General features: G+C 48.2%; 1 protein-coding gene across 1 annotated transcript in view; it reads right to left on the bottom strand.

Moving 5' to 3' along the window:
- LOC119400191 (unconventional myosin-XV) overlaps positions 1 to 12,789 on the bottom strand; it is a 110,002-nt gene that overhangs the window by 17,782 nt on the left and 79,431 nt on the right. Inside the window, 4 exon segments of the mRNA XM_049417996.1 lie at positions 4,801 to 4,921; positions 6,539 to 6,589; positions 10,193 to 10,286; positions 12,019 to 12,247. Of these exon segments, the coding sequence (XP_049273953.1) occupies positions 4,801 to 4,921; positions 6,539 to 6,589; positions 10,193 to 10,286; positions 12,019 to 12,247 (495 nt within the window).

A 12,789-nucleotide genomic window follows, 5' to 3' on the forward strand; every position in this document is an offset into this window, starting at 1 on the left:
CCAGGGCCCGTGGCCGGTCCGGGGACTGACCGGCGGCGCACAGCATACCTCGCACCATCCATACACCGCCCACTACAGAACACTCCCGTCGCAGAACGAAGCCCGACAACAAACGGGCGAGGTTCGTTCAAGGGGGTCACAACGGCAGGGCGTACAGTATGTACCGAGAGAACACACGGGTCGTCACTGGCCACACCACGTAACGTCGTCGTCACCGGACGTCGTCCGTCACTATGCCACGGACACACGCAGAGCACGCGCTCGCTCCACGACGAAGAAGGAGAGACGGCCCAGTGTCCCGGTGACGCGGCCGTGACGCGGGCCGCGCCATTGTGCCTGGGCCATGAACCGAGCGCTCGCCTCCGCTTGCTTCTACGGTTCGCCCCGCACTTGGGGCGTGTCCGCACGCGAGCGCAGGTCAAGCAGAAACGTCGCCTATCTACACCCCCACCCCCCACCCATCCTCAAGCCCCCCCATCCCTTCCTATACCACTTATATCGTGAAGACGTTCGGCGGTAGAAGTCTTCTCCCCCATATGGCATTAGACGTAGTATATGCGACACATTACGACACGTGTTCGTGGACAAATCACCCCCTTTCCTTACGTGTTGGTGGACAAATCATACGCCTTTCCTTCCTATAAGACTTACAGCATGGAGCTCTTCAGCAATGGAAACCTTCCTCACCCCCCATCCCCCCAGATGGCGTTAGACGTAGTATAAGTAACACGTCACGAAACGTGATGGAAGAGAAGTAAGATGGCGCGAACAACAGTCTTCAGAATTTGCCGAAGAAAAAAAAAATTGAGGAGCCCTTGCCCTAACGGGAAAATGGGAACAAGCGAAGCACTGCGTCTGCGTGCTTCGCTTGTACTTTCATCCATTCTTTCGTTCTCTTTTTTTTTTTTCTCACTTCATTGCTCTTTTTCTTTAACCCGTCACGGTGGTGTAGCGGTTGTGGTGTCCGACTGCTGACCCGAAGGTCGCGGGATCGAATCCCGGCCACGACGGTCGCATTTCGATGGGGGCGAAATGCTAAAGTACCGTGTACTTAGATTTAGGTACACTAGGTGGTCAAAATTTCCGGAGCCCTCCACTGCAGCGTTCCTCATGGTCATATCGTGGTTTTCGGACGTAAAACCCCAATAATAATTATTAACAGAATTTGCCGAAGAAGAAAAATCATCAAAACGGTATTCACCGACGAATTTTGGTTGCAGCGCGAACTTGGCACAAGGACACGAGAAGGAAGACGACACACCGTGTACTTACACAGTGTTTTCACCGGCCGGAGCTAGTTGGTTAATAGCTAACACTGGTTCGAGCAGCTGAACTGATAACGAGAGACATTGGGGGGGGGGGGGGGGGGGGCAGACAAGGACGTCGCTGTACTAACAACTGAATTTTATTTATATGCACACGGCTTAAGGAAATAGCCACACGTGCGCGCAGTCACCTAAAGATACCCAGCAGTTATTGGAGCATCGTGTCGTTTCCACGAACTGATTTTCACCTGCCAGATATAGATACGACAGTTCTTTACTGGTGACTTCCGTTATGTCCAGTTTTAGTTTGCTTCACCTTACTCTAGACACGCCTCGATAGATCCTATAGACTTTGCTCTAGATAGGCCTGGCATGCGCAGTGTCTGCAATGAGCCGCTAAGGTGTCCACAATGTGCTGCTGTCTTCAGTGAGGCATCGTGTTCCCTTGAACTCATTAAGGCATCGACCAGCTTGGCCGATATAGGTCCGGCCGCACGATAAGGGAATACGATACACGACCGCTCGCTCGCACGGCATGTATTTCATATTTCAGTGGTTCTGACAAAGAAATGATAAACAACTGTCATATTTATCTGGCTGCTAAGGCAGCTTCGTACTAGTGTCAAGCCTGAAGGAAGTGCGGGCGGCCTTCTCTGTTTCTCTTTATTGTTCTCTCATCTGTTCTTATGCCTTTTTTTGTCTCTGTTTCTATTTCCTTCTTTTTCTCGCTCTTTATATATTTTTTTTTCTCGTTCTTGCCTTTCTCTCTCTATGCTCGTCTCGCCCACCAGAGTTATTGCATCCCACGCCGGACAAATAGGCGCACGTGTTCTGGGAGCGAGGAACAGGACGACGAAGAGAGCGCATGCCGGGTCATGAAGATGACAGTTTTCTGTCGACGACTAACGGCACAATGAAAAGATTAACAGCTCGGTTGTAAACAGTTCGTGGAAACGACACGTGGCGCCAATCACTGCTGTGTATCTGTTGTTTGGCTGTTCATTTAGCCTAGCCCACAGAAATAAAATTTGAACCGTTGCCATAGCGACGTCATTGTCTGTCATCCCTTTGTCCCTAGTTTTCAGTTCTGCTGCTCGAGCTAGTGTTAGAAAAACCGTGACTGGTATAGCTCATGCAAAGGCGAGTGTATTGCATTGTACCGGTTCTAACAAATGGGACAAACTTGTAGGCTAACAGTAATAATATAACAATATCTGCGTTTCTCCCGTGCCAAAACCATGCTATGATTATGAGCCACGCCGTAGTGGAGGGCACCGGAAATTTTGAGCGCACAGTACACGGGCCTCTATAGCATTTCGCCTCCATCGAAATGCGACCGCCGCGGCCGGGATTCAAACCCCCGACTTTCGGGTCAGCGGTCGAGTACCGTGACCACTAGAGCACCGCGGCGGGTCTAATAATAAGAAATTTCGAAATCACAAAAGCGCGGGCCACTTTTGCCACCTGTAAAAACACATTCATTATATCTTTGCGTTGTACCCGCCATGATGGTCTAGTGGTTATGGTGCTTGACTGCTGACCCGAAGGTCGCGGGATTGAATCCCGGCCACGGCGGAAGCATATCGATGGAGGCGAAATGCTACAGGCCGGTGTGCTTAGATTGAGGTGCCCGTTAAATAACTCGGGGTGGTTCAAATTTCCGGAGCCCTCCATTACGGCGTCTCTCAATCATATCGCCGTTTTGCGACGCAAAACCCCAACAATTGTTATTAGCTATATATTCAATGTCAACTTACGACATGGCGTCTGTTTTATATCGTTGAATATGCGTTGAATATATGTTGAATGCTCAGCCTAACAACAAAGTTCGAAATCACAAAAACGTGGGCCAGCTTTGTCGTCTGCAGAAACACATGCATTACCTTTAAGTACATTTGTCGAGTTCGCTTTGCGAAAGTAGAACTTATCTAAGGTATGTGCGATCATTTCTTAACATGTTTCGTTGTTGAAATATACCACAAAAGTGCGCGGGTTATGTTTCTCATCCGCAACACATTCCGAGATCGCGTATCCACTGCGCAACTGCCGCTGAAATACGCGCGCCTTTTTAACCGCACGTTTTCACGCCATTGGGGTGCGAAGCCCCTGCGCAACGTCCGAGTTTTGCCGCCGACAAGCTTGGCTATTGTGTTGCAGGGAAAAAAAAAAGACTACAACTGATGCACGCAATTACGCGATCCGCGGTGAAAGGAAGGGGCGAGAGAAAAGTAATAACAGCAACAACAATGAAAAACGTGAGAAAATGCACGAGCAGCGCAAGATGACCGACCGACTGACCTGCGCACACCTCGCATGCACAATGGCGGCTACATAAAAAGAAAAGGAAAAAGTGCATGAATGAAGCAGTTAGAAGAGGCGAGTGCTTCGCCGTTTCTTTCTAACGCGCAGTTTCGTATGCCATCTGCGCCTTTATGTACCGACAAGATATCATCATCATTACAAACGAGAGCTGCAAAGAAAGGGTGGTCTTGTTTAGCAGGAAGGGTACTTAATACACACCATAAAGGAGAAGAGATCAGCCGGAGAGCGTATCTGAAGACTGCTGTACCACAACTCACCGTGGTGAGGAGAAATGGGCGAGGGAGGCGGAGAGAGGAATAGGTCCGATGACACGTGACCACACTGTTGATAGCTTGCACGTGGTGCAGCTTCTTTACGTACTTGTACTACATCATGACGGGTTGTAACATGGCGGCTGTCATGGCGCCATGTTACTTAACATGGCGGCTACGGTTATGTCACACAACGTATTTCGCTCCTGCGGGTGACATGCTTCAGCATTATCAGCCTCTCAGCGATCGAGACTAACGACAGTACAAGCGTGCGATGCATTTAGAACGTTCGCGTGACGTCACAAACTAAGCTTCGCACCATTTTGGTACTGCGACACGGCGGCCTCAATGAAGTCGGTGCAAGTCATCTATAGTACGATGAATCGTGCTGTTACATACGTTGTCCTACGCCCTGATTTGCACCATGAAAGATCACTGCGCGCAGAAACATGCGACATGTTCTAGAGACGAACATCTAGGCCTGTTTCACTTAAAAGGAGTACTGACAATTTTGAGGCATCGCAAAAGGGACATTTTTCGCTTTCTTGATCACGACGAGTCAACGCAGTTCACTGGGTTTGTGAACTCTGCGTCCTGCATGCGTTCGAAATCGCAGAAATCTCTGTCAGAGTCGCGGAACGACAATCCAACCATCGTTGTTTACGAGCGCCACGTGCGACTTACAGCGGATGGCAAAGCCGCTGCCAGTACGTCGCGAGTTGCCGTCTCCTCCTAACGTCAGACTTTGTTTACACGTCACTGCGAAACCACCCCCTCGATATTGAAACCGAAAGTGTTTCGTTTAGGTAGCGGTATTACAAATGTATGCAATGCATTTCCAGCCGCTACGATAGTCGTTTTAGGGTTCTCAACTCCACCGTTTTTTTTTAAAACAACAATCCGAAAATATTTAAAATTTGTGTCAGTACTGCTTTAAAACAAACACTTGTCCAAGTGCTGACCTTTGGCGAGTCCGGTGCAGCGTTGCTTGATGAGTCGGATGAGCTCTCCCTCGCGGAAGCTGAGCAGCGTAGACTCGGTGGTCACGTAGTCCGCCACCGCTTGCACGTACTCCGGCACTTCCTGCGAAACGGAACGGCGATGCACACGACGTGAGAGCTGGCGCACGCTCGCTTGTTTGCACGCACGAACAAACGAAACGGAATCGCAGTGAGTCCCTCCTCCCAGGAGTAGCGCGACGCCTACTGCAACGACCGCGATTGCGATTGTGACGACACCTTGCGGGCGAACGCGACGACACGATGCGCGCGCCCGGCGGCCACCGAATGCGATTTGAGTTTTACAGCCACGTGACACGGACCACGTGCGAAACAGATAGGCGCGCTCTCTGTTTCGAGATTGGTTCATTGGTTCCCGATTCACCGAATGCGCGAGGCAGGTTCGGAGCGCCATTGCGAAAGTCCGCTGAACCTCGTTGATTAAAGGGCCCTTAATTAAACCACTCCGAGTTCGAAGTCGGGAGGGTGGTTTCTTGCTCGTCTTCACTACCCTTCTACAGGCGCTGTCTCCTCCTCGCCAGTTATTTCTTCGTAGGACTCGGGGAAAATGTAAGCACTAAGCGTTGAGCCTATCAGGATTTCGCGCTTTTCGGCTACACGTTGTTATCTCCGCTTGCGCAGTCGAAAACGCGCAAAACGAAGTGAAATCACTTGATCATGCACGATAGTCATGCGATACAAGGCAGAACGGGGCCTGCGACTGCTTGGTAAAGCAGCGCAGGACGCAGTTAACAACTGCTGTCCCTCGTATGCGGACCAACCGGGAGCTTGTTTCCCTATGACTTCACGTGAACGGAGTGCTGGCGTCGCTAATAGTGCCCGAAAGACCTGAAACACCAGGAGAGAATGACTGACTCGCTCGTTCTCCGTACTTTCAGAGGTTGTTTAGGGGCCGCCGTTAACCGTGACGCTGACGTGAACCGCTTAAAAACTTATGGGAGCCCTAGAAGCACTCCGCGCATGCGCACTGCAAACGTATCTAACGTGTAGCTCGCTCGGTCACGTAACGAGAAGCGCGTTAACCACCATGAGACGTCAAAAGCTGAGAAAGGTTCCGTGCAACAGCGTGAACAGTAATGAAACATCAAAATGCACAGAGTTTCGTTACTTATGAAACGTCAACGTGCGCAGTGTGCAAAGGTCCGCCTGCAAACAGCAGCATCCTCCTCGCAGAGTACATTGATAGGAGAGTGCTGACGTGTACGCATGCGCACGGCGAACCTATCAACGTGTTCGTTTAGTCACGTGACGAGGCAAAAGCTTTTGAGAAACTTGACACGCGTGCCGTGTTTGAAAGGCGAGCGAAAACTTGTATACGCTGTAACGATCGTGAGGTGCCGGGCCCACGGCCGAAACGCCAATAAATGTACTTTATCACTTGTGTGTCAACACTCCGATCTATCTATCTATCTATCTATCTATCTATCTATCTATCTATGTATCTATCTATCTATCTATCTATCTATCTATCTATCTATCTATCTATCTATCTAAACACACAAACACACACACACACGCATATATATATATATATATATATATATATATATATATATATATATATATATATATATATATATATATATATATATATATATATATATATATAATGGCACAGAATACATTCTCGACATGTGCAGAATCTCGAGAAACGTACAGGGGTACAGTGTATGGGACTCACTTGAGTGCCTTCCATGACGAAGCGACGCACCAGCGCTTGAATGTGGCCAGCCTTCAGGACACGGGGAAAGGAAGGTGAAAGAAAACGAATGTACGCAACTCAATCACTTTATCGAGATTGATTCAAGACAACTTATTTTTGTAGTTCTCTTTGAAACTTTGGCTGCCGCCTCAAGAGAGCTCAACTAGAGGTTTAATGTAAAATTCGAAATGCAAAAGTACGTGCACTGAGAGATCAAATAACGCTCGAAATCCTTTCGTTTATTTCGAAAAATGTACTCGCTTTAACTTGTTCGCATAACCGGGCTGTATGAAGATAAGAAGAGACCTCTGCTCTCAGATATGCTGACTGATCTGGATTTGCCAAATAAATTTCTACTTCAGTGAACTTTAGCGCCAGGCTCGCTAATAATCCGTCAAGCCGAAGCCTTACATGCCCCATGAAACACGAAACGTGACCGTCGGCGTCAACACGAAACCCGTGATCACAGATGACGTAACCATGATGTCATCGCATAACATCAACACTTGGTCAAAGGTGGGCTGACGCCGGAGGAACTGGACCACAATGCGAGGGGGTGGGGGGAGGGGGTACTCGAAGGGTCATTACAATCGAGTGAGAAGAAAAAAACGCCAGGCCTGCGCGGAAAGCGCAGCACAGTCATAGCGAGAGCTCGAAGAGCGGCATTTCTAGAGCCCGTTATAAACTCTCTTGTGGCTACTAATACAACTACACTAGCAATGCACCCACTAAGCCATAAATCATAATTTTTGTGAAGTTGGGAAGCACCCACCACGACATTACTCGTCGTTCTGCGGAGAAGCGAGGTACCATCTGTAAGGCATTATGTGCAGTTTCTTTATACGACGGCTGATGACGACGAAGAATTATGGCTGAGTCCTTTGTAATGGGTTGGAAGCTTTAAAGGACCCACTAGTTACGTAATTCGCATTGTGTGACGCCCGGTCGTTATTTCACTCTCCCAACACGCTTTATAACATACCCTAAGGTGAGAAAGAGATAGAGAGAGGAAATTAACTTTATTGAGACCCTCAGTATATGGATCGTGGGAGCTTTATGGGCTCAGATAGAAGTGCACTTGCGAGGAACCCACTACGCTATAAATCATCATAATTTTTGTGAAGTGGGGAAGCAGCCACTATGCAATTTTTCGTCATTCTGCGGAGAACCGTGGTACCTGCTAAACACCTGTAAGGCATCATGTGCACTTTGTTGATGATGTGGCTGATAACGATGAAGAATTATGGCAGAGCCCTTTGTAATGGGTTGGAAGCATTCAACAACCCACTCGTTGCACAATTCGCATTGTGTGACGCCTGGTTACAGAATTCGCGTTGCGTGACGCTTGGTTGTTATTTTACTCTTCTACAACGCTACATTACATATGTTTAAGTAACACATGAAGCCTGTATAGGGTCATTTTGCAAAGCAGTTTCAAGCACCGGCATGGCTCTCAGGTGGAATCCTGGGCTCCCACGCAGAGGACCGAGGTTCGAACCTCGTTTCATCCTCGAAATTTTTCTTATTTCGTTTTTTTTTTCTTATTTCGAGCGATAGTGGTTGCGGACACCGACGGCGGCGGCGGCGGCGAACTACGGCGCCAAAAACGGCCCTTGTTTTGATCTCACAACAGCTTTCGCTGTAAAACAAAGACCATGACTTTCGCCTTCGAGTCGCCTAAGACGAGTGCATAACGAACCGTGTGGCTTTCTTGAGGAATCCGACACAGCTCCCCATTGGTAGAGTCACAAAATAAAATCATTCGCCTTTTCTTCTGCGAAGCACACGAGATATAACAGGACCTTAATCGCCTGCGATGTAACAATATTGTTTAAGACGTATGCGTCGCGAAAAGTAGGCGGGAGATCAAAAACCATCGGCTCTGTGAAAGACGCGCCATGCGTCCCAACGCGCTGGCTTGCACAAAGGAGACTTCTGAGGAAACCATCAGCTCTGCGGAAAACGCGCTTGCTTGCGCGCTGCGCGGCGTACTGAAGGGCGTTCTATTCCGCCAGATGAAGCGCACTTGTGCCTGCGGCGCCATGGCTGGAGCGCGGCCTCCGCGATCGGTTACGGTGACGGCACGCTTCTAGAACCGATAACGGAGGCCACGGTTCGCGGGCAACTTTTCTTGGCAAATGAAGCGAAGGCTACGACGCCAAACTGCGCGAATGCTACCGCTAATGAATGTATATAGTCCCACAATGGCGTCCTTGTTTTCTACGTGAAAATTACAAAAAGACTCCGCCATTTTCCGCATGAAGCTCAGTGAGACAGGACGTAGCATGCACCAGGGAGGCATTTAAATTTGTTTTACTTTATGAGTTGTAATTTCGCTTTTTTTTTTCGCGCTCGAGATAGTAGCGCCTTTCACACGAATAGCTTAAACGCTAATTGGCGTCTGCGTCTTCAGGTGAGCGTCCGTCTCATTCTGACTCTCGCGTCTATTAGCCTCGGAGATTCTCTACGAACTTTACCCCCACAAATGGTCGCCTAAGCGGACAAATCAAATGCCATGCGACTCTGATGCCGTGCAGCCATCCCTTTCCACAGTGGTACGAAATGCGCTCCAAGCCGGACCACTTCGCGTAAGAGCACATGTGCAGAAGCTCCGCCCCCGTAGCTTTCCCTTCGTGGCCAAGAAAAGCTGTCCGCGAGAATAGAGGCCTATAGTTCAAATCCAGCAGTCAGAAATCTTTCTTTTGGTCACGCCCTGCGTGCGCTGACGTTATCCGCACGCACGTGTATGGCGTCACTCGCGATTCGGTGACGTCGATCATGCGTCTAATGTAACGTCACACGCTATGACATACCACCATTGGTCGGTCCAAATGGCTGTAAGAGAAGTTAGAAAATGCTTTAATCGCATAAAACGTGCCAATATAACATGAAAACACGAGGCACAGGAGAAGGAAACACAGTATTTCGGCAACTGTGCGCAGTGATCCGCTGCATATTGTTATTAAACTTTCTAATTATAGTACTAAGTAATGACAAAGCTCATTACTGCCTCCCCTCCATAAACCCGATTTCCTGTCCAACGTAAAAGAGAATGCACTGCATCGGGCCCAATTTCAATTTCGCTGCTCAAATATGTTTCATACGTGCTCACTATAGACAAGCTCTGAACCAGTTCGAATAAAATTTCTTGCAATTTAAGATTACAGAATTGTGATTTTGGAGCTCAAACAATAAGCCAAAGTTGCCGCAAATCAGAAACTTCCATGTAAAGCCACAGCAGCACGCTTACGAATCAGTAACGCCTGACAGCATCACAACTAGCCATACGGCAACGCGAACTCGTGAAGTCACCAAAATTTGTACCGTAACTTGACATCATGTCGCTATACATGGTTCTCATGTTTGTAGGCCCGTCATGCGAAAATTTACATAGTTATCCAGATAAAATGTCAGCATTTCTTGAAGTTCAGAACTGTTCAGAACCGTCTTTACATTAATCAAATATGTATTGTATAGAGTAAGGCAATATGAACTCAACCTCGAAAATTGGCGCCGCTTTCACCCTTAGGAAACGAAGACATTGTCAGACAAAGTCACAATTGTGTGACGTTTTTGTTGACTATACAAACTACGTCACAGCGCAATGGTTGAGCGGTCCGCGTTTGCAAATACCTTGGGTGAGTAGATCGTCATCCAACCTCCATGCCTGAGAAGCAGCTGGAGCGTCCTTGGTCTGGCCGCACTGACGTCGGCAATGTCCTCGAATCTGAAAGGCGCGATCGAGAGAAAAAAAATAATAATAAGGGGGGGGGGGAGCGTTGCTTTTTCAAGCACTACAGTGTGACCGGAGAAGTTGCAATAGTCCTGCTTTGAGCTAGTTTTGGGTACTGGTTCATAATTGAGGCGACCTTTCGGCGCATATTGAACAAGGACAAAAAACACGATGACAAAGGACTTTCTGGCGCCAGTTTTGTTCTTTTGTTTTCTTTGTCCTCGTTCAATTCGCGCGGAAAAGTTTTCTCAATTACGGTAGCAGTCTTTACCAGCATAAAGTTTCCTACAATATTTACTGTAGGAAACTGTGGCACTGCGATCGTTCAGCCACCATGGGAATGATGGGTAGTACATGGAATTGCCTATAGTGTTCGTGCTTGCGTCTTCTAAAGCACTTGTGGCTTGTCTATTGTTGCGTTTTTGGCTTTTGTATCAGATAGCAGAATGGCTCGTTGTGAACCTCGTGAACTGATTTGAATTGGTCAGCCTAAAAGGGTCAAGGTGGTGAAGTAGGATTGCTGAACATTTGCTGAACTTCGTCTTGCGACAAAGCGGCTGCAGAGCACACGGAGCCGAAAGAACGAGGCTTGGGCAAATCGGTGTATTACCCATCATTCCCATGCTGGCTGAAGCGCCATGCGTTGCAGCTCCCATAGACACTAGCGCCAGTTTTCCCTCTAGTGTACTATTACGAAACCCTATGTTTACCTCGCTATTCCTTTGAAACGGAGCGGCAGTCGAATTCTGCCATGTTGTCCAAAATTCGCCATCTTGTGAACTCTGATTGCCCCACGTTGCCGCTACAGCCTCTGTGATTGGCTTAAACTGCCACCATTACGAAATTTGACAATATGGCGGAATTTGACAGTGTCCAGAACAGCGCTTTGGTATGGGTAGCCAAAATTCACCTCATCCGGAAGTTCTTCACTTTCGCTTTCCATTACAGGTCTTAGGATCACTTCTGGAGCTTACTTCCGGTCTTAGTCGCCCCTTGGTAAGCAACTTAGCGTTAAAATGCACTCACTTGCCTCCACACGTGACCTAAATCTGCACTTTACGTCAGGCTAGATATCACAATGTCATAACGCGTGTCTCTTTGCGACACGGATTATGATCAACGGTCTATAAATGCGTGAAATTGAAATAATTTGATGCCAAGGTTGTGGAGACCAATATTAAAGTGGAAGTGTTAGAATGAATTGCAGTGTATTTTACAAGAGTCAATTGTAATTACGACATCAATATTTACCTAATTATTGTGCAGTCAGTCATGCTATATTTCTTCATAAACCGACTTCAAAGACTCACTCAAATTAGATGCGATAGTTATCTGCGGGCAGCGGGCATTCCTAAAAAGGTAAAAAAAAAAGGAAGTTCCCGCCGAAACGCCCCACTTCCAACGTCTCGTTAACCGCGGTCATGCGTCCGCCACAGCGATCGCGTGTAGCAAAATATTTCAACGAAAAATGATATAACGGAACTCTAGGCAACAAGAATGCTTAATTTACGATTAGTCCAGTGCTCGTGGTCTCTTCCTTGCCCATAGTGCTCAGATATGGGAAAAGTAAGTAGCGTCTCCAAATAAGGACGCTGTGTCGCAAACGGGTATATCACCTCCGTACCTCTACCTAGGACGAGCTTGACCGCGGTCACACAACACTAAGATACTCCTACTGCTAACGCATTTGTAAGCGAACTCTGTGGATCGAGGCTCCTTGAATTACCGGACGGTCTCGAGCACCCGCAGTTGTCCAGGCGGGTCCCGCTTGACGAGTCGAAGTCCCGAGTGGGCCACGGCGACCAGGTGGACGTCGGGAAGCTGCCGCCCACCGGACGCCGGGAACATGCGGCTGAAGTAGAGGGGCAGGTCGCGCGCAGCTTCGACGACGCTGCGTTGCGCCTGCACCGGGGCTCGGGTTCGGCTTTCTGGAGAGGGACTCACTCCCAGCGAGTCTGCGCAGTAGCGAGTGACCTTGAGTAATATTTGGCAGAACACTCAACGAATGAATTGAGATTGGATGAAGACAACACTGCTGTTTTAACAGAGCACGTATACGCCATAAGTTAGCCAACACTAATTACCATTTGGCGAAACTCGGGCGACCTTAGGATGCAACAAACGTCGAAAGCTGGGCGAGTTGGTAAGGTTTCATCTTCTAGCAAACTGCGCAGCAGATGGGACACAAAGAAGGAACTACACAAGAAGAAACTGCGCTCATCTGTCCCTTTCGTTCCTTCTTTGTGTCCCGTCTGCTGCGCAATTTGCTAGAAGATGAAACCTTAGGATGCAATTTGGGTAACCCACAACTAAAGCTTTCTACGCGCCTAAATCGACACTATGAGCACCAGTATATTCCGCGGCGCGTGCAAACTATGGTTTTCAAGCATTCAGTTATTCGTTGCCGAATGCGCTAATTTCAAAATTACTTCTGAAACTGTGCGCACACTCTCTAATACTCCCATTTTGAATATGCTTTGTTGAGCATGTCCTTAGT

The sequence above is a fragment of the Rhipicephalus sanguineus genome, chromosome 7 (genome assembly GCF_013339695.2).
Source record: "Rhipicephalus sanguineus isolate Rsan-2018 chromosome 7, BIME_Rsan_1.4, whole genome shotgun sequence".
NCBI lineage: Eukaryota > Metazoa > Arthropoda > Arachnida > Ixodida > Ixodidae > Rhipicephalus > Rhipicephalus sanguineus.